Source organism: Leopardus geoffroyi, chromosome C3 (genome assembly GCF_018350155.1).
Source record: "Leopardus geoffroyi isolate Oge1 chromosome C3, O.geoffroyi_Oge1_pat1.0, whole genome shotgun sequence".
Lineage (NCBI taxonomy): Eukaryota > Metazoa > Chordata > Mammalia > Carnivora > Felidae > Leopardus > Leopardus geoffroyi.
The window spans coordinates 130,716,153-130,739,090 of NC_059338.1; the positions used below are offsets into that span (position 1 = coordinate 130,716,153).

The following is a 22,938-nucleotide window of genomic DNA, read 5'->3' on the forward strand; positions in this document are numbered from 1 at the left end:
AGTCTCAGTGCAGTGAAGGTACACACGTGGAGTGATTTTATATTTCTCCAGTCACCACTTTCCTCCATGCTCTGTCAGATCTCCCATTCATGTTCCTTTATATCTGGTTACCTTTAATTTTAAAAATTGAGTCTGGTTCACTGTAAAATGCCAAACTCCGATCCCCAGCATTGCAAGCCAGTTGATTGGCTCAAGACACTTGGAGGAGGGAGGGTGGGCAATGATTTCTTTTTCTCTTCCTCTCACTTCGGTGCCTTTGAATATTTGTGGTCTTTGTGGTCGGTGGGGTGGGGACTTTTGAGACCTCTTCTGCCATACTCCACCTGTTTCATTTTTTTTTTCATTTTTTTTTTTTTTACATTTATTTATTTTTGAGAGACAGAGACAAAGTGTGAGCAGGGGAGGGGCAGAGAGAGAGGGAGACAGAATCAGAAGCAGCCTCCAGGCTCTGAGCTGCCAGCACAGAGCCCAATGCAGGGCTTGAAATGAACTGTGAGATCATGACCTGAGCTGAGGTCAGACACTTAACCGACTGAGCCACCTAGGCACCCCATCCGCCTGCTTCATTTCATGGCCTTACTACTCTGATGTTGGGAAGCCAGGAGGGGGCCAGGGTAGGGGAAGATGCCACCCTAGCCTGGTTTCATTCCCTACTGGCTTCCATGTAGATGATATTCATGATTTTCTTGAGGCAGCATTTGGTTTCTTCCAGTTCCCTCTGTCCCTGCCCTAAATGTTGGCAGCTCCTTAGAGATCCTTTTGTTGTTGGCTGTGGGTCCTGGTGTCAGTTCTGGGGCAGCAGGAAAAGTCCCCCTGGGATTAGGTTCTTTTGTAAGTGATAAAAAGCCCAGTGACTTAAATAAAATAGATGTTTATTCTTTTGTCATAAAGGTCTGTAAGTTTGCAGTCCAGAGCTAGTGTGATGGTTCTGTTCCATCAAGTCTTCAGGGACCCAGGATCCTGCCTACTCACCATCCTACCATCTCTAGGTTTCTGCCTTTGTCCTATGGTAAAAAGATGCTAACATCCACCCGCATTTCAAGCAGGTTGACAAAGCGAGTCAAGAATAAGAGCAAAAGGCACACGCTTGAAATGTCTTTTTAAAGTTTCCAGGAAGCTGTTACATTTACGTTCTACTCAACCACATGCAAGGGAGGCTGAGAAATATGAACTTTATTCTGAGCATTTAAGTAGCCAGCTGGGAATTACTGAGGAAGAATATTGGAGGATAATTAGCAATCTCTGTCACATTCACTGGATGCTCTGACATTTGCTTTGAAGCTATGTGCAAACTCACACCTCTACATTTATGTTATGTACAGGTTATACATGTTCACCAATATTGAATGTCTGCAGGATGCATAATATTTCATAGGGTAGTGCAGGCTTACAGTGAATTGTATACAGTTAGGAGAAAGTTAAATCTTTCAGTAATAGTGTCTAAGCCATGGATGGAAATGCAGTTGGGAGTTTATATTTTCTACTAGGATTGTCTTGTGGTATTTCTGTCCTTTATAATCTTCATTTCTCTAGAACAAGACTAGAAGTGCAGTAAATTGGCTGACATATAAGTGTATTCACTATCAATTTGAGTATTTAGGGAAGTGTCATGTCTTTCATACAGATTTTCAATTCATGTCAAAGGGCGGTTATATTTTATTTTAAAAAGCATGTTTTATAATAGCACTATATCAGACATAATACTTTAATGGTACCATAAATAGCTGTGAACTGTAGCTATTTTAGTGTCACCATTTATTGGCTTTTGCATAAAGCTGTTATGTGATAAGTTTCATTCCCCCCATCATATTTAGCTGATGCATAGTAAACAACACTTCCACATTCTTGAACTCATATATACTGAGTGACCTTTCAACTTGCTTAGGAGGCATAGTGCAGTGATTTAGAACTGCTGTCAAATCTTTTCCCCCAAAGTTAACTTGGAAAAAAATATTTTTATCATAAAATCTTTAAAGTACTTTGGAAACAAGCTTTGTATATTGCCTTGATTTAAACTCTAAACTACTTTTTATAGATTCCAGGATGTTTCCCTACCTTCAGGGAAACTGATGGTGAATCTTAACAACCCTACTGCTTTAAAAATGTTCAATTATTAACCTATTAGACCAAGATCCATATTGTTGTCATTTTCAGTCAGATATATATTATCCATAACAAAATATACGTGGACCATTATCTATAACAAAGGTATATTATGGATATTATCATGCAGCAGTTAGAATTAAGCCACAGGGAACTGATATGTGTATTTTAATTTTCTTCCTCACAAATTCAAGATTTTCACCTAAGCTTTTAGCCTAGATCTATGTAAATTTAACAGTTTGAGCAAGTTATAACTAATAAAACCAATTTTCCCTATAAAACAATCAGTAAGAATCCCATTCTATAGGCACGTTTCATTAATCACAAAAGCAATGCTATTTTTACTTTGTTAGCTTAGAATGAAAATAAAAACTGCTGGAAGGAACTTTTCTGAAAGTAGGTAAATGAGAGGATGGAAATTTTCCCACTGGGAAGATGGACTCACACTTCCCTCTACCCCCATTTACCCTGCCTCTGATATGGAATGTCTTACATGTGGTTTTAATAATGGTTGGTTGTGTTTAACTAAAAGAAAAATAATAATATAGTAACTTTATTTTGGTTTGTACATTAAAAATCATTTCACTTTAATTCAATTTGATTACAATGTCAATTTCAAGCAGAACATGAGGTAGTGATGTCTATATATATTTAGCAGTGGTTTTATAGGGTATACTGTAATGTAGAAATAGAAGAACATCACTGGCAGTTAACTGGCAATCACACACATGTAGAGTCAAAGATGAACAAAAATTCAGGTTGACAAAATTCCATTGGAATCCAGTGAACTTTGACTTATGCTTACCCTTGAGTCTTTTATGCATGATGCATTATGAAAAGCTGGACTGTAAAGATAGGTATGGTATTTAATTGTGAATTTTTCTACTAGCTATAACACTGTAAAGCATTTTATAAAGCATATCCGAAACTCTTTTAAAACCTCAAAAGTACTTAAAATGGAATTAATAGATTTTCCCTGGATATCGGAAGGTCCTTGATAGCTTTTTAAATATTTGAAGTATATTCTGCATAAATTATTTGAATTTTTCTGGAAATCTAGACCTATTGGAAAGGACCTATTGCATCTGGCTCCCTCTTACAAGTGGCGTTCAGCAGACTGCATGTGTTCTGTTATAGGTTCACTACTGTGATAGACAAAGTGGCAAAGAGTGTGTGACCTGTCTGACATTAGCCCCTGTGCAGATGACTTTCCATGCTATTGGAAGCTCCATTGAAGCCAGCCATGATCAGGTATAATTTGCCACTGCCATTTTGCTGCACTATGGCCCAACTGAGAAATCAGAGACCATCAAAATGGAAGTTATGTGCACACCTACAGCTTTGCTTTCCCTAATACATTACCCACTAGCACCATCTGCTAGAATTTTTAAAAATCCAAAATTTGGGGGTTGGGAAACCAAGATCTTGGGAGATTTAAATTATTTTAGACTTCTAGTGGGTAGTTCATTATTAATTAAAATACAAAATTCTCTTATATTTGCCCTACAAGTTATTTTCGTGTTTAAAAATTACATATAGGAAGCAGGGTTAGATAAACAACATAGATTAACACTAGGGGCTCACTGTAATATACTCATTCAGTTCTGTTGAAGAGAGCTCAATATTCTAGAATGTGTATAAAATAACTGAACTTTCAGAATCATCACCTTACTCCCATAATTTGAGATCTTATTTAAATGACACTGCAGTGTTGTTTCTATTTTTAAGGTTTTATTTCTGAATTACAGCTTAAAATCTGAAAAGTAATTATTTCTTAATAACAAATTCCCTTGTTTAGATAGCAGCTTGCAAAAAAAAATATCCTGTTTATAACATAATACGTATTTTCAATTAAAATAATCATCAGATTAGACTAGACTAATGATCGAGGTCATAGAATTTCTAGTTTGGAGTAAAAATAAATACACATACACGATTTACAGTTTGACTAACCAGCTATGCTTTCTAAATTAACTATTCATATGCAGAACAATGGTAACTCACTTTTATATCCATTTCTCAGTAAATTTGAAGACTTCTAATAGTCTTGCCTGACTAGTCTTTTTTTTCTTCTCTCTGAGTAGTACCCTTGCATGGAAAGAATAAAAGAACATAGTAGTTTATCTTCTCAAACACATGATTTATCACCCAGCTCAAAAAAGACATCCTTAATGGCGCACTTCCCTAGTTCATAATGTCTCTGTCATTGTGGGGTTTCCTTCCGATCATCATTTGTTGATTGGTGTTGAGGAAAAAGCAACTAAATTAGGCAGAAAAAATGCGTTCTAGGAACTAACCACGGCGTGAGTTAGCTGCAGCTACCTGAGTGGATTCTGCCCTTTCTTTGGGAGAGGAATGTTTTCTAGATTGTTAAATGAAGGAGTTGGTTAGATGGCTTGCAGGATCCATTCCAGGGCTGCCATTTTCTGGTTCTGTGACTGATCTTCCTGCTCCTGGCTGAATAAGCCCCACTAATAATAAACAGTTAATAGCATATTGACTTCGAAAGCAGCTTGGAGATTACTCCAGTGCTTCTCAGAGTTTGGCACTGACCTCTGCTCTAGCTGCAGAAGAGAGTGCAGCAGGAATTAGAGGGACATGACCTAAGCTAATTGATAGAAAGTATTGTGTTTCCCTGTGTAAAACTGTAACTTAGCTATATGGTAGGTGCTAAGGATAAGTGATAAGAATGTTAGACATGGTTCCTGCTCTCGTGGAGCTTGCAAACTAGCAACTTTATGACTTTGAGTATTTGCCAACAAGTCGAGCTGCTGCTGTATCTCTGTATCCATTCATGGCAGAAACACATGCAAGAGCAGCATGAGATAACCATCCTGCAAAGGCTGCCTGTTAGGCTGAGCAAAGACATGAAAGTGTTTCAGAAAGCCACACACCTGAGAAGAGCAACCCATTGTTAGCAGAGGCAGCATGCTGCTGTACAAGAGCACTGGAATGGGAATAGAGACCGAGATCAAACCTAGATTTGCCATGAAGTAGCTGTGGGAACTTGTCTCTCTGCCTCTTGGAGCTTGGCTTCTTCATGAATAAAATAATGAGGCTGGTTCAGGCTTGTGCCAAGTCCATGTGGTAAAGTTCTGGGCTAGTGTTAGCCCATATGGCACCTTTACAGGTTAGAAAAAAAGATGCTTCTTCCTCAAGGCAATTTACCGCTGTCCAAATCCACAAGAACTACAGCATGAATGGTCTTCCCACCCCCCACCCCACAAGGTGTTCAGCACACAACCTGCACACATATACGTAGAGGTCTTACACTACATCTACTGGAATGTCAGTTTTACGCAATGGTAAGTAAATAAAGACATTTCTATATTAAAGCAAATACAGTTGCATTAGAGTTGATGAATTTGCATGAAATTTTAAGAGAAAAAAAGACTTTCAGGAAATTTGTTGATAATGGTCAGGTGGATGGACGGAAGCTGGACGGATAGATGGATGAATGAATGGAGCTGTGACTGGATTGGTCATTCTGTACATTAAACACTCTACTTCAGTGGCCTCAGAGGTGCGAATGAAGTACAGTGTGATCAGTACTCCTCCCTTGTGCTTGGATTCTCGGGCTCCCTGAGGGAAGGAGGCACAGTAAATCTCTACTGCACATCCTCTGCTTTTCCGCATTATGTTGCCCTTACACTTTCCTCATACTCAGCGTCTGTCTACGCAAAAAGTACTTCTTCACCATACCGAAAGCATAAACTTGATTTCATAAGTTGGAAAGGATGTACCACTAAATGGCTTTTTCACCTGTTAACCAGTAAATACTGGAAAACATTTTAAAGCAAGAAAAACTACAGTCACTTACAGAACGTGTTCTATCCTTAGTTCATTTGAGCCAACATAATTTAATGAACAGAGTAAGTATTCTGAGAAAAAATATGTAAAATTTAGAGGCGACCCCTCTTAAAACAAACTCCTGTTGTTCTTATCTATGTGGAAAATGAAGGTGACAAATGGAAGAGCTCTCTAGCCTTGACCATTTACAGGCTACCTTAGTTTTTTAGATTTAACCCTAGGAACTCAGCAAAATGGAGACTAAATATATTGTTCAGTGTATCCACTCACTGTATTAAGGAGTGAGAGGACAAGGACTGTGAAGTATCTCTATCAAAGGTCCATACAGATCTGCAGAATGGTCAGGAGGGAGATAGAGTATCATCTGTATGCTGACCAACGTCCAAATGTATGCAGCTTTTAATTCTCCCACCAACAAACCTGCCTCTCCCTTCACCCCTGTCCTTTCTTTTTACCCATCCTGGTAAACAACACCATCACCTACCTTGTTGCTCAAGCCAAGCTCCTTGGAGCATCTTTGCCTCCTCTCTCCTCCTCACATGCTACATCCAGTCCCAGTATCCCTTTGAATTATATCTATCATCTGACTACTTTTCACTACCTTCATTGTTGCCCTTATAGTCACTATCATGGTTTTTGGGTTTTTTTAAAGATTTTATTTTATTTTATTTTATTTTATATTTATTTATTTATTTTGAGAGTGAAGGGGAGAGAGAGGGAGCAATAAAGAGAGAGCAAAAGAGAGAATCCCAAGCAGGCATCATGCTGGCAGTGCAGAGCCTAACACAGGGTCCCATCTCATAAGCCGTGAGATTAAGACCTGAACTGAAATCAAGAGTTGAACACTCAACTGACTGAGCCACCCGGGCGCCCTTAAACATTTTGTTTTTAAGTAATCTCTCCACTCAGTGTGGGCCTCGAACTTAACAACCCCAAGATCAACAGTTGCATGCTCCACTGACTGAGCCAGCCAGATGCCCCTATCCTGTTTAATCCAGGCAACTGCAGTAGTCTTTACACTAGATTCCTTGTTTTCTGCTTCTGTTCCATTGTGGTCTATCCTCCGTGCAGTAGCCAGAATTATTTTTAAGTTAATCCGATCAGATTTTCAGCTGTTCAGAACCTTCCAGTGGCTTTTCCCATCACACCTAGTACAAATCCAAAACTTTTGTTACGGCATTTAAGTCCCTATGTGATTTGGCCCTTTCCACCTCTCCAGTTTCAATTCCTACCACTCTCCGTTTCACTCAGTGTCCAGGTCTCTTTCGCTTTGTTGCCAGTTATATCATGACAGATGAAAGAAACCAGAAATCAAAAGGCAACATACTGTGGACTTGATGTGTATGACATTCTGGAGAAAGCAGAACTTTAGAGACAGAAAACAGGGGCTGAGGAAGGATTGACCATAAGTTGTCATGAGAATTTTGAAGGGCAATGGAAATGTGCTATATCTTGATTGTGGTGGTAGAACATGACTATACACTTATTAAACTTATAGAACTGTACGCTTTTAGTAAAAAGGGTAAATTTTACTGTATGTAGGTTATACCTCAATAAACCTAACTTAAAAAAAAAAAAAAGCCAGTTTCATTCCTTTATCATTGACCCATGTATGGTATTGACCCCAGGGAAATGTGGAGACATGACATCCCCTTTCCTTTCCTGTATGCTCTGAATATGTTGGATCCACCTTAGAATGCACTAAATTTAACTTAGAGCCTAGTTTAGAGCTTCTCCAAATACCAGTGGTTAGTTAAGGCCCGCTTCAGACTTCCTAGAATAATTATTAGTCTCCAAAAGTGGTCTAAGCCTGCCCCTGTCTGACTTCAGAGAAAGGATCTGTACGCCAGCATTTCCCATTTGGGAACTTTGAATTCTCATCCAGAGAGTAGGCAGTCGTTCAGGCTGGTTGCTGCCTGGGCGTCCTGGTGAGATCTGGGTGAAAATGTTCTACACGTTTGCTTTTATTCATTGTAGCAAATGTGATACTATTAATTTACATTAGTTTTGAATGTTTAATTGTCTAGAATAAAAACAGTTTAAATTTCTAGATGGTGATTTTCTTTTTAAATGTTTTTTAGAAAAATATCTTAAGTATTTTAACAAATATAGCAAAAATTTGTCAACTGAACAACTCTGTGGGAATATTGCACTAGATAGTAGAGCATCCAAAGATAACTAACTTCTAGTCTTCGTAATAGGCTAGGTAACTAACTTAATGTAGGCTTCAGTGAGTTCATCATCCTGTGAAATTTAAAATCTGCAGAGCATATGGTGGTTTCAATGAAGAGCAGTCATCCTTATTCATAAGTTGGGTAAAGAGCACATTTATTCGGTAAGATTAAGCTAGTGAGGGTTTTGCTGAGTGTTTTTCAATATATCCTATTTTGAAATTAAATTTATATTGGTTAGTATATATTATTAAAAGCAGAATCATTTATAATAATGCAGAAAGGTTTTTGGAATCTTCTAGCTTGGTTATAATTCACCAAATATTCTTTCCTCTCTCCTTGTGGCCTGACACTTTCTACATCTTTCTTCATCGTGCTTGGATGTTACTGAGTCCTGTTTACTCTTTCTCTTTTGCTTAAATCGGTCACCTTCCAGGTACAGACTCAAAATCATAAACTTCCTTCCCTGTCCTTATATTTTATTTTATTCACCTTCATTTAGACTGCATTATTAATCTCACCAATCTCACCAGCATTGGGTAGGCAGATGTAGATGAGTTAAAATACTGTAGCTTAGTTTCTAGTTATGTGGTTTATCACTGCCTACCTTATTGTGTTCAGGTTAGCTTTGGAACTCACTTGCTTCATATAAAAAAGGAATAAATCAACCACCTAACCAAGCACTAACTCACCCATGTAGTATATAACATGTAAATTACTATTTGCTCTAATTTGACTTCTCGTCAACATAAGATGAGATTATGATATAAAGGACAAAGCATAATTAGTATATTTATGTACATATACATACATATACATACAAAGCATAATCAGCACATTTATATACATATATATAAAAGACAAAGCACAATTAGCACATTTCATAAATTCTAAGAATTTATGAAATGAGCAATGCTACAAGATAAATGAAACAGGAACCAAATTTATATTAAATGTGTTAACTCTGTACCAGATATTGTGCTAGGCTCTACATCCATTATTTTGATTGATTCTCATAATAATTCTATGAGGTATAAACTATAGTGTTCGTATATTTGCTTCATTTGCTACATCACCTGTAAAAATGTATGTCCATCTTTGCATACCAAGCTGAGGTGTTGCCAGTGTGGGTGCTTTGACTGGAATTCAAGGCCAACCTCTCAGTGAAAGGACAACCATGAAGTACATGGAACAAGTTACAAATCCAAATCTAAAGGGTATTCTCTTCTACTTTTGTTTAGTTAAAGTCTGCTCATAGGTTTTTCTTTCCTGATTAATTAATGTGATATGACACATATGTGATAGTATATATTATCACAACAATAATGCATGGATTGATTATAGACTATACACAGAACTTTTATAGTGCTAGATGGTCTTAAATGATAGTACATATATAGTCTCTTTCCCTTGAGGTAAGCGTTAGTCTGATGGAGTGGATCAGTTAGGATGCTTTTGGCTACAAGGAGCAGAAAACCTGACTCATACTGGCTTAAACAATAAGGAACCTTGTTATCTCCCATAACAGGAAGTTCAGAGGAAGGGTGAATCCCAGGGTTGGTTGATAAAGTAGCTTAGCAATGTCAACAAGGACTCAGGTTATTCCATTTCTTAGCTCTGCTTCATCCTCTGATTCATGGAAAGATGGCCACAGTAGTTCTCTGTGTCACTGGCAGTGTATCCACATTTAAAAGAAGATGAGAGATCTGATCTTACTGTATCTCCTTTTAGGAGCAAAGACATCTATATCAGGAACTCCTCCAGCCATCTTTCCTTCATGGTGCATGCCTGGATTGAGTCATTCACAAGCCCATCTCCAAACAGTTGCTGGCAAGAGACAATGAGATCACTATGAGATTTTTTTTTTCTTTTTTAAGATTTTTATGTTTTAAGCAATCTCTACACCCAACATAGGGCTTGAACTCATGACCGCAAGATCAAGAGTCACATGCTTTACTGACTGAGCCAGTCAGGTGCCCTGAGATCACCATGAGTCTAAATGCTTAGGGTGAAATGATTGTTGAAGAATCAACTACAGAGACTACTACATGAGGAATTAAATGCCACATTGTATAATTCGAAATGTTCTCTCAGACTCATTAAAAAAAACAACAGGTGAACTTGATCTTAATAATATACGTTAATTAACCCAATATATCCAAAGTATCACTTCCACATACAATCAGCTTTTTACATTATTGAGGTATTTAACCATTTCTCATATGTTTCATTTTGGACTAGCCACACTTCAAGTGCTCAGTACCACGTATGTGTTGCATAGCACAGGTCTCCGGGCATTATGATTTGGTCCCTGCCCTTGTCTCCAATCTCATCCTTCACCATTCACCCTGTACCTAACTAAAACCCACACTTTATGTTCTGGCAGTATTGAGTTCCCATATCTCATGCTCTTTTGCATCTGTGTCTTTGTCTACACTGTTCCCTCTGCCTGGGCCATTCTCTCCTTGCTCATAATAGGAACTTTAATTGTTGTATCCATCAGATCCAACCAAGCTGTCAGTGGCAGTCAATAGGCCTTCCCCAAATCTACTTTCTGTGTTATTCCATTGTTAAACCTATCAAACTATCTTCCCATTGTTTTTCATATTGGTGGACCCTGCTGGGCAGTAACCTCTTGGAGGTGCAGGGCAATGTCTTATTCACCTTTGAATTCTCCTTGTCTATGCTCTGGCATGTAGGAGGCACTCAATTCATGTTTATAGGATGGAATTGAATTGGATTTCTAAGAAAATTAGAATAACTTGGATTTGGTAGAACTCATTTGGTAGAACTAGTGAGAGAAGTACAATGTTTGTCCTAGTATGCTTTCTCTCATGGTGCCTTATAAGGACATTATTTGTGAAAGCATTCTGGTACTTTCGTATGTTGACATCTGAGTGTTTGCGTACTCTGAGTATATGTAACTGAGTATATGTAGCATTTGGAATCTGTCAGTAATTCTTCCACTGATCTGTTTGTAATCTTTAATTTTTGTAACCTATTATGCATAAGCCTCCGTTCTTCTCAGTGTCCTGAATTGCTTTCTTCAAGTTCAAGAGCCTGCCTCCTGATTCTAGCATTCCGTATTGTAGTACATAAGTCGGTATCCACTGAATGATGTCACTGGGGACTGCAGTCCTCAGAATATAAAGAGACACGAACTTCATAGTTTGGAGCAACAATTACCTAAGACAAAGTTTTTATTTTTTTATTTTTTTTATTAACATAAAGGACACACTTAAGTGACATTGTATAATAACAGACCCCATGTCATCATCCTAGAGGTATCTGTAATAGGGTTCAGGAATTCTTTGTGTTACATAGATTCAGTGTCAGTTTTGAACTTCAGCTGTTTTTCTTTTCCGCACATCAAGCCAGAGTGCTGAGTGCCATGGGGTGTTGACAGAGAGGGAATGATCACTGCCATTGACAGCTTCCACGAGGTCCCGGAGCTGCCAAAATTCAAAATGTAACCTGATTTTCATTTACTTTTTATGAAATAGGGTGCTAAGAGAGATATTAGAAAGACACATCAATTTTAATGTTTGCTTCGAGAAATTGTTTTCATATATACTGATTTTTTTTATATTGAAATATTTCAGAATATTTCCTCTACTTGAAACGTATCCCATGATTATAGGAAAAAAATTTCTTCTGACTTTTAACTTTATTTTATGAAATTCCCATTTTACACAAGTATATATTGTGGTTAAGGAATTTAATCATATCTTTTTTTTCCTTTACATTTTATATTTCAATAATTGGCCCAGTAGTTCACATAGTGTTTTGTTTTTGTTTTTAGATTTTCTTTAATTGAGATATAATTGATATATATAACATGGTATTAGTTTTAAGTATACAACATTTTATGTGAAATGATTGTCATAATAAATTTAGCTAACATCTGTCACCACACACAGTTATAAATTCAGTCATATCTTCAAAAAAAATCAGCAGGAAGTGAGTAGGAACAACTTCTCACCACTGGATAGTTTATCACTCATGGATGGTCTAGAACAGGAGTCAGCAAACTGTGACCTGCAGGCCAAATCCATGCTACCGCTTGAATTAAGAATGGTTTTTAGATTTTGAAATGATTGGAAAAAAGATCAAAAGAAGAATAATATTTCATGACATATGAGAATTATATGGAATTCAAATTTTAGTGCCCATAAATAAGTTTCATCGGAAAATAGTCATGCTTATTCACTTGGGTATTGTCTATAGCCACTTTTACTCCACAACAGCAGAGATGAGTGGTTACGACAGAGACCTTGTCACCTGCAGAGCCTGAGATACTTAGTATCTGCCACTTTACAGGAAAAAAATTGCTGGTCTAATTCCGGGACTAGAAGGAAGAAACATTAGGCATTCACCTTTTGAAATTTGTATCAAATGGTTATTTTAAACATGGGCATTCAGAGTTCATTCTCTTTCAGAAAGGAGCCAGTTTTCTGGAAATAGTTCCCCTATTACAGCACAGTTAGACTTGATTGTGAATTTTGTATTTATTTACTCTACAGTGGAAATCAATTTTATTCTCTAAGGGAATAATAAGTCTTTCTTTATCAGTATTCATCAGAGCATTGAAAGAAAGTTTGTACCAAAGGAGGTTACTTTTGTCTCCTTTTGAAATCCCATTTAGAAACATTTCATAGCTGGACTTTTTTTTTTTTTTTTTTTTTTTTTTTTAAGTAGTAGGGAATATTCTCTTGTTTCCATGGTGATCTTTCACTTCTTTTATTTCAGCTGTATAAGCAGTTTCCAGAACCAACACTGAGTTATAGGGGAAGGCAGTGAGAAGACTAAATATTATATATTTTATAACTGATTCATGATTCCATTTATGCTTAGTATAGCATGACCACATTTCTAGGAGGGTGCACATATCCAGTGATATTGTGCCCACAAGTGACTTATTAATTTTACCCAAAAATTAATTTTGGACTACAGTCAAAACCCACGAATTTAATTTATTGCTTTCTTTCTCCCACTTTTTCCTGAAGTGATGATTAACAGCTATTTTAATCAACAGAAAGTGTGAAATTTTAGGTTTCTAAAAACCTGACTTTTCTCAACTACACTAAAAATGATTTTTAGGGTGGTTATTTGACCTGTACCCCAGTTACCTATAGCTCAGTGTTTCACAACAGATTATCTCTTTGAAGATAATTTCATGTTCATGGTCTCAACAAATTATAGAACCAAAAATATTTTCTAGATTTTTCTCCCTAATAAGTTTTGGTCAACTTGGGACCTGCATACAAACTCCATGTCAGTAGTTACTTGATTTTTAAACTTTTCTTTTTTAATGTTTATATATTTTTGAGAGAGAGAGAGTGTGTGAGTAGGGGTGGGGGAGGGGCAGAGAACGAAGGAGAGACAGAACTCGAAGCAAGCTCCAGGCTCTGCACTGTCAGCACAGAGCCTGAGACAGAGCTTGAACTCACAAACTATGAGATCACAACCTGAGCCGAAGTCAAACGCTTGACTGACTGAGCCACCCAGGCACCCCATTAGTTCCTTGATTTTTAATTCAGTATTCCAATTTTACATTATTTAAGTAGGAATTTAATATTTCTACTGTTCTGTAGATCCATATATTTGAAGTTGATTTGAAGATCATTAGGGAAATATTCTACAAACCTTTCTGTTAACAGTTCATACTAATGAATCATAACCAGATATATTATTAAACCAATAAATACCATATGTATATAATTGGCTAAATGGATGTGAAAGTTACAGTGGAAAACTGTTGCCTATATAGACTTTTTAAAGTGACGATCAATGGCATATAGTCCCCCAGGCCACAGATTTGAGAGCGTTATTACCCACTGGAGGTCACTTTTACAACCTAAAGAGTATTACCTTCCTTGTAAACTCAAATTATGGTGTTGTGTATGATTTATTATACTATTTAAAACCGAAAAACAGAAACCTACTCTTAGTAATACACCTTCAATTAAGTCATGTCTCTCCCCATTTCCAAAATTCTTTTTTAGACAAACTAGTTATTTTTCAGAAATCCAATTTTCTTCTTTCATTGCTAACAGTTATTTGGCCTGCTGTCTTTGTTTCTAAGTTGGCAGCTAATGCCTTTTCAGATCACATATTTTAAAAATACCCTTTAGTTAATTTGCTTCTCTTTGCATCCTCTGATGAAGGAATTTGAAGATAGTTTTAAGCCCCCAAATATTTAACATGTGTGAAATTAGTAATGGTCAACGTACTGATAAAAAACGTCTCTGTGACCCTTCGTAGGCAGTCCAGTGGCGTGCTACCCTCCTCTGGTACCTTTGGTGAGAAGTGTCACCATTACACCAAGACCCACACTTAAATTTCTCACTCCAGAGAACTAATATGCAGTAGGCTTCCTGCCTGGCTCACTAAACCTCATATGCAGAAAAGTCATGGCCTCACATCAGTTCTTGCCATAGAAGGAAACATAATAAGAAATTTTTCAGCTCAGGAACAAACTCGCTTGGCTGCCAGAGCCTCGTTGCTGCTACATTTCTGCTTCCTAGGCTCCTGTTTGCTGGTCTCCTTACCTAGCACATCCGTACTGTCTGCTTGGCTGACCCTTGTACTCTGACTGCTGGTTACTTACCACCTGTCTGCTCTGTTGGTTTGTCTTAGCCTACCAGTACTTTGGTTCTCTTTGATCTTGTACTGCCTAACTGACCCCTTGACGTTGGCTTCTGACTGTTTTCTGTCCTTGTCCGCACCTTGCATTACAGAGACTCATTGTTCTCATTGCTCTTCAAATCCAAAACTGCCTATGATTGACAGAAGTACATTTTATAGATATTCTATTCTGCAGTCATTATAAAATGCAGAGAATACCATTTTACTTGTTCATGGAACTGATGTTCAGTCTGTGCTCTCTGATATGGTTGTACCCAGTGTTAAAATGTTTAAATGCTTTCATAATACTTGGCAAATAGCTGCTGCCACATATTTCACCCCCTACCATTGTGGCCTTATGTCCAGGACCTCTGGGACCTCTCCATCATCTAGCAACTGATGGATCATTTCTTGGGCCAACAGGAGTTTTCAGGACCGTTTTGTTGTCTGAATTCATTGGTTTGTGTTCATACCACAAATTATTACAAATGTCAAATATCACTTCTGCTTTCAGAGGTATATGGACGAGTTAAGTTCTTCAAGGGGAGGAGGGTAGAGACATCCTAAAGTGACCATTTTTCTGAATCGATTTTTGAAAATTTCCATTGGAAATCAAGAAGCATTTTATTCATTCAGCAGTCGTACTAAGCCCTAGTTTCATGCCCATCACTGTACTATATGCTAAGGAGTATTTCCAATTTTGTAAATTGTGAAAGCCCTCAAACTGAGTGTAATACAAAGTTGGAGATGGGATATATGGGAACTTTCTGTACTCTCTGTTCAATTTTACTGTGATTCGAAAATGCTTTAAAAAATAAAACCCATTTAAAAGGAAATAAATATTGGTGAAACGACAAAACACATACAGAAACAATTGACTGATTGCAAACTGACATGTTTAGTGTCAGAAACGTGTACAAAATCTATATATGTATATGTGAATATTGAAAAGCTGTGGAATAGAGGAATGATCAAGAACAGAAGAGTTCACCTGATTAAGCTTCTTTTAGGAGTTGGTGGACCAAAAATTGAAACACAAATTACAAGGGCTACCCACATAGGGGAAACAACATGAGAAAGATTAGAAACATGGAAATTGGCAAGGACTATGTGGGGAAAGAAAAACTTAACTTGGTGGGAGCTCCAGGAATACATAACGTTGCATAAGATCAAGGCAGTTGAGTACATTTTGACAGCTAGGTTAAGTAGTACACATTTTATGTTTTTGCAGCAAAGAGCCATTCTTCAGTCAGGAGCAGGGAATATGATTATGCTGGTGTCTCTAAGATCAATCTAATAGCCAGATGCAGGATTGACTGTAGTGGGGAAGAAAGCTTCCACAATAGTGCTGGTTATCTTGATGGGTGTGTCTCTACAAATGGCAAGAAAAACAGCATCTCTCCCAGAGCGACATTGCATAAAAAGAATCAGCAGACCTTGGTGACCAGCTGAGTATGACAGAAAGAAGCAGAGCAATGAAAAATAGCTTTAAAGGCACACTACCAATATAATATGGCAGAGTGAGAGCTGGACAATTATTTTCAAAAAGCAAACTGGACGAAATTATCAAGAACAGCAATTTTAGGACTCTGGAAATTGACCAAAAACACTCAACAAATTGAAAAGCATTTATTCACAGAAAAATGACTGGACCTCAGGTAAGAAAAGTAGGGTCCTGTGGTGTTTCTGTCTGGAGCTGCTCCCATGCCCCACTTTGAGGCTCAGTCAGCCTAGGAGTTCTGCAAGGGTGAGGAAAACCATGAAAACCAGCAGTTTCACTGGAGGAATGGCCTCACTTGATTTAAAGTAGAATGTGAGAAACCCTATGCCCATAGGCATTGTGAATAACAGTGGATATCTTGATGGCAAACAGATAGGAAAGGCTGGCTAATGACTCTGTGAACCTGACGTTACAGTCTTGGTTGGAGTCAACAATAGACAAACAGACTAGCCAGAAATTTATCAGGGAGATTCAGGGAATGATACAGTGATAGGGGCCTTGGTAAACCGCACATATTCCTGGCTGACCAACAGACTTCACACACCTGCAGGAGAGACCAAAGAGGGCCCAAGCTATCTATACATCATCCCTGCTGCACGTGAAATTCTGCACGTATGCAGAGGAGATGCAAGAGGGTCTGGCAGAAAGTAAATGCCCAGGCAGACCTGAGAACTGCCAGAAATTTGAATGAGCTTCCCAACCCAAACACAGCTCCGTTGGCAGAGAGTAGAAGCTATATTGGCTTAAGGTGTTGGAGCACAATTAATGATCAGTAATTGACTAAGCTATGCAGACACAAGGGTCATTCCTAGAAAGTCAGATTTAAAAATAAAAACAAAAGGAAATTTTAAAAAACTGAGTAGAGAGAGACACAAGGAGCACATGCCCTGGGGAGATGGATTGCATACATTTAATCAAGCAAATTAATAGTGGAAAAACAACAGGAACAACAACAGCCCTGAGACAGGAACATCAAAATCCAGAGTTACTACAATATATATATGCCATATGTGTGTGTGTGTGTGTGTGCGGGCTTGTGCGTGTGTATCCAGTTTTTAACAAAAAATTACAAGATATGAAAAGAAAGGAAAGGTTTACCAATACTCAGTGGAAAGAAGCTGTGGGCCCAGAGCTTTGGACTTAGCGGAGAAAGACTTCAAATCAGCTATATTAAATATGTTCAACTAATGAAAGGAAGCCATGTTTGAAGAATTGAAGAAAAACATGATAATTATTCAACAAATAGAGAATTACTGAAATGAAAAATTCACTAGAGTGATTCAACAACAGATTTGAGATGGCAGAAGAAAGAACCCATGAACTTCAAGATGTATCAAAAGAAATTATCCAGCCTGAAAAACAGGGTAAAAAGAGTTTAAAAATGGACAGAGCCTCAGAAACTGTGGGACAACATCAAGCAATATATAAAAAGCATTAAACACCATTATCAAGGTTGATTTAACATCTGAAAATCACATACTATATACATCATATTAATAAAGGGGAAAAAACACAATAATCTCAGTAAACAGAAAAAGCACTTGACAAAATCCAACATGCATTCCTGATTAAAAGCTCTGAACAATTTAGGAATAGAGCATTTAGGAACTTTCTTAACTTAATAAAGAACATCTATGAAACTCTACAACTAATGTCATCTTAATGATGAAAGACTGCAGGCTTTCCCCCCCATAAGTTTGGGGACAAAACAAGAATGCTTACACTAAACATTTTTTGCTCAACATTACACCAGAGTTTGTAGCCACTACAAAAGGGGGTGAGGGGGAGGAAAGAGAAACAAAAGTCATGCAACTTGGAAAGGAAGAAACAAAACTTTATTTGTAGATGACATGATTATGTATTTAGAAAATCCTAAGAAATACACACACACACACACATACACACACACCTATTGGGACTTAAAAATAAGTTCATAAAGTTATAGGATACAAATTAATATACAAAAATCAATTGTATACTAGATACAAATATACTAGAAACAAGCATCCAAAAATAAATTTAAGAAGACAATTTCATCAACAATACCATCAAAAATAATAATATACTTAGGAATCAATTTAACCAAAGAAGTATTAAGACTTTACACTGAAAACTACAAAACATTGCTGAGAGAAGTTAAAAATCTAAATATATGAGGGGCGCCTGGGTGGCGCAGTCGGTTGGGCGTCCGACTTCAGCCAGGTCACGATCTCGCGGTCTGTGAGTTCGAGCCCCGCATCAGGCTCTGGGCTGATGGCTCGGAGCCTGGAGCCTGTTTCCAATTCTGTGTCTCCCTCTCTCTCTTCCTCTCCCCCGTTCATGCTCTGTCTCTCTCTGTCCCAAAAATAAATAAAAACGTTGAAAAAAAAATCTAAATATATGAGAGAATTCAACATTCATGGATTAGAAGACCCATTAATGTTAAGTTTCCACTTTTCCCCAAATTGATCTATATGGTCAGGGCAATCTCTATCAGAATCCCAGTAGGTTTTTGTTTTTGTTTTTGTTCTTGTTTTTTTTTTAGAAATTGACAAGCTGATCCCAACATTTATATGGAAATGCAAAGAGCCCAGAACAGTTAAAACAATTTTGAAAAGGAAGAACAAAATTGAAAGACTTACACTACCCAAATTTTACTATAAAACTACAGTATTCTAAGTTAGCGGCATGAAGATACACATGTAGATCAATGGGACAGAATCAAATGGAACAGTCCAGAAATGAACCTTTATATTTAGTTCAACCTATTTTCCAAAGAAGTGCCAAGGAAATTAAGTGAGAAAGGATTGTTTTTTAAGAGATGCTACTAAAGGGGCGCCTGGGTGGCGCAGTCGGTTAAGCGTCCGACTTCAGCCAGGTCGCGATCTCGTGGTCCGTGAGTTCGAGCCCCGCGTCGGGCTCTGGGCTGATGGCTCAGAGCCTGGAGCCTGTTTCCGATTCTGTGTCTCCCTCTCTCTCTGCCCCTCCCCCGTTCATGCTCTGTCTCTCTCTGTCCCAAAAATAAATAAACGTTGAAAAAAAAAATTTTTTTTTTTTAAAAAAAGAGATGGTACTAGGAAAATTAAATATCCATATGCAAAAGATAAATTTAGACCCTTACCTCAACCGTATACAAAAATTAACTTAAAATGATAATAGATGTAAGTGTAAATCTAAAAAAGTAAAACTTCTGGAAAAATCATAGGAGAAATTTTCATGACCTTGGGTTAGGCCAAGAATTTTTAGATTCAACACCAAAACATAATCCATAAAAGAAGAAATTGGGTAATTGGACTTTATCAAAACTTAAAACTTTTGTGCTTTAAAAGATACCATTGAGAAAAACAAAAGACAAGACACCAACTAGAAGAAACTATTTGCAAATCATATATCTTACAAATTACTCATGCCTATGAATATACAAAGAGCTCTTCTGACACAATAATAAGAAGGCAATGCAAAATGGATAAATGATATGAATAGACAGTTCATCAAAGAAAATGTACAAATGGCTAATAAACACCTAAGAAGATGCTCAACATAATTAGCCATAGGGAAAGGCAAAGTAAAACCACAATGGGATACCACTTCCTACCCAGTAAGATGGTCATACAAGAAAAGGCAGACAGTAACAAATGTTGACAAGAATGTGGAAAAACTGAAACCTTCATGGATTGCTGGTGGGAATGTAGAATTGTACAGCCACTTTGGAAAATTATTTGGCAGTTTTTTAAGTTAAACAAATTTTACGACATGATGTAGCAATTCCACTTTTATATCTGCTAAGGAAAATTAACATGTTTACATGAAGACTTGTATGTCAGTATTCATGACAGCATTATTCATAATAGCCAAAACCTGGAAACAATCTGAATACCTCCTAACTAGTGAATGAATAAAGAGCGATATATCCATATAATGGAATACTAATCAATGAAAAAGAATGAACTGATATACTCTATAACAAAGAACCTCAGAAACATGCCATAGGAAAGACACCAGTCACAACAGACCACATGTAGGATTCCATTTATGTGAAATTTCCGGAGAAGGCAAATAATCTATAGAGAGAGAAAGCAGATCAATGGTTGCCTTGGGCTGGGAATGGGAGTGGGGAATGATTGCAAATGGGCACAGTGAAACTTTTGCAGTAAGAGAAATGCTCTAAGACTAGATTGTGATGATGTTTGTAGAACTTGGTAAATTTGTTAAAAGTTGAACAATAGATGAACTTTATGGTATATAAATTATACCTCAATAAAGATGTTTAAAAAAAACTTTATAAGCTTCAAAGCCTCAGAGACCAAGAGGATTATAAGGCCATTTGTGATCATGGAAATGTTGGTAAGCAATCATTTATTTGGGCCCAGAACCTCAAGAAATTCTCCAGCAAACTCCGTGAGGATTATTCTCCACTCCCTCCCCCCCACCACCTCACTATTTCAGCAGAAATAGAGCGGAAAACCAGAAATCACCATGCATTTCCAGGCCCAGGAATTGCACGTCTTTGCTGGTCCTCCACTCTCTTCATCCCTGCATGTACCTCAAGCCTGGGGACTTGAGCTGTGATACTTTCTGCAACATTTCTTGCCTCTTATTTCCAATTTTCTTAGCTTCAGCTTTGTGACCTGCCTCAAATTTCCTGTATTCTTGACCTCAATTCCTGTTAATTATTATTGCCCCACCCTAACTCCTGATCATCATGTTCCCTCCTGCCCAGCCCAGTAAACTGATCCTGACTTCTGATTGTTTCCTTTACTTAACTTGTTTCATTAGTTTTTACATACTTTAAAAAAGTCGCTCTGCCATTGTTAACCCTAGGCTGCACTCTAGTCCTGATTAGGCCCGCCACATGGCTCAAAAGGAAAGCTGATTCTTGGATTCTTTTGGAGGATCATGACTTAGGTTTTTGACGTATTAAATGTCCATTCCAGAGACGATACTCAGTAAACAACAAAAGATTTAAGGTCAGAGTCACAATGAGAAATTAGGGATGAAGAAACAGGTTAGGTCCCCATATAAGCACAAAATAGAGGAAGGAACCAAAACAGATACCTTGCGAAATTCTACAAAGTAAGGGGATGCAGAACCATTGGAAACCAGGAAAAGTTTCCTTCCCCAGAGTTACAAATCAAACATGTATACAAAAAGGTTTTATCTTGTAGGTTAATCACTGTAGTGGAAACTAACTGCTTGAAAGAAAACCGATAGACTTGGAACAGGCCAGTTTTGTAGAGATTACTTAAGGTTATTTTAAAAAAATCATCTAAAATCCCTGATACGAAAGAAACGTTTGATCATTTTCTAATAAGAAGCTGACCTCTGCTCTTGGGTCTTCTACAAAACACAAACCTGACTATGAAACTGCCTCCCCCACTAGGTGGCAAAAGTAAGCTGCCAGTGAGAGAGAAAACAGCAGGACGTTTATACCCTCCTTTGTCACTTCTTCCTAAGTGATGGGACCTTAAAATTGTCATTTTGAAAAGTTCACTGTATACATTTGAAGTATATAGTCTGTGTAATACTTAAACTTTCCTCTAAAATAGAGGAAGGGTGAAGATACACCTTGTATTGGTTTTTGGTAGCAAACATTTATGTTTGGGACACAACATAAATACTGAAGAGAAAATTACTGTGGTTATTCACAGTTTTATCCCCAAATTTCTTGGGAAATACTAACTACTGAAGAAACCTGAGCTAAATTTTACCAACCCTGTTTTAAGTAAGCTACCATATCTTGTGGTAGCTGAGAGGACGCTCTCCAAAGTCTTCTTTAAACTCATACTGGTCGGGAGAGAGCCAAAGCATAAGAGACTCTTAAAAACTGAAACTGAGGGCTGATGGGGGGTGGGAGGGAGGGGACGGTGGGTGATGGGTATTGAGGAGGGCACCTGTTGGGATGAGCACTGAGTGTTGTATGGAAACCAATTTGATAATAAATTTCATATATTTAAAAAATATAACTCATACCGGTCACTGCAGGTTGCTCGCTCTCTGGCTTGCATCAATATAAAAGGTTTCTGGAGGTCTCCCTAACTACTTGGGCCTTGGAATATATTTTAAAATAGCCTGAGACACAAGAACATGTTCAAAGTGTGCTAAAGATTTTCTTTATTAGGGTCACCAAATAATAGTTCACTTTTTTTTTTTATATTAACATTAGTGGCGTTTTCTCTTCTCTTAGTAGTATTTTCCTCTCTTTTTATATGGGTCTTACTTTGTCCTTTTGTCTCCAGATAGCTTTGAAAAAGTAGCAGACTACCGCTTTAATTCTAAAAGAAAGAGACTCACTCCCTAAGGTTTGTAAGCCCAGGCCAGGACCACCAGACAGAAAAGGAGTTTCCCTGCAGCTCTTGTCCTTCAGGACCAGAATCTGTACAAAGTTAGAGGCACAGCGCTCAAATCTCAGCCAAGAGGCACATTTTTAGTTTCTTCCCCTCAAGTACATGCTCAGACATTCACATTTACATCACTTGTCAAAGTATTCTTTTTTAATATTCTAATAAAAGAGCAGTCAGTCGTTGTTTTCATCCATTCAGCAAATATTTATTCAGTTTCTCTATGGGCCAAAAAAAAAAAAAAAGTGCTGCTTTTTAAACTAGAGGCAAGGTGCTTGAATGTTTTGTTGTTGTTTTAGATGAGTAACTTTCAAATTGTGATTCACCGTTTAGGTCAGTTCCGTGAAAGGAAACCCTGTTTTATCAATTCTTCCATTACAGTCTTTTCAATTTATGTAGATGATAGAAC

General features: G+C 37.5%; 1 protein-coding gene across 16 annotated transcripts in view; it reads left to right on the plus strand.

Annotated features, from left to right (window-relative positions):
• The window catches only part of STAU2 (staufen double-stranded RNA binding protein 2), a 310,752-nt gene that overhangs the window by 204,689 nt on the left and 83,125 nt on the right, over window positions 1–22,938 (plus strand). For 14 of the 16 annotated variants that reach the window (XR_006706573.1, XM_045454902.1, XM_045454900.1 and 11 more), the window contains one exon: window positions 3,241–3,354. The exons of 1 other annotated variant lie outside the window; for it this stretch is intronic. Coding sequence is in view for 14 of the 15 variants with exons in the window: in XM_045454902.1 (XP_045310858.1) it covers window positions 3,241–3,354 (114 nt within the window). In the remaining variant the exon portion in view is untranslated. Of the gene's footprint in view, window positions 1–3,240; window positions 3,355–9,815; window positions 15,566–22,938 lie in introns of those variants that run through there. One more of the 16 variants, XM_045454898.1, reaches the window with a different exon arrangement.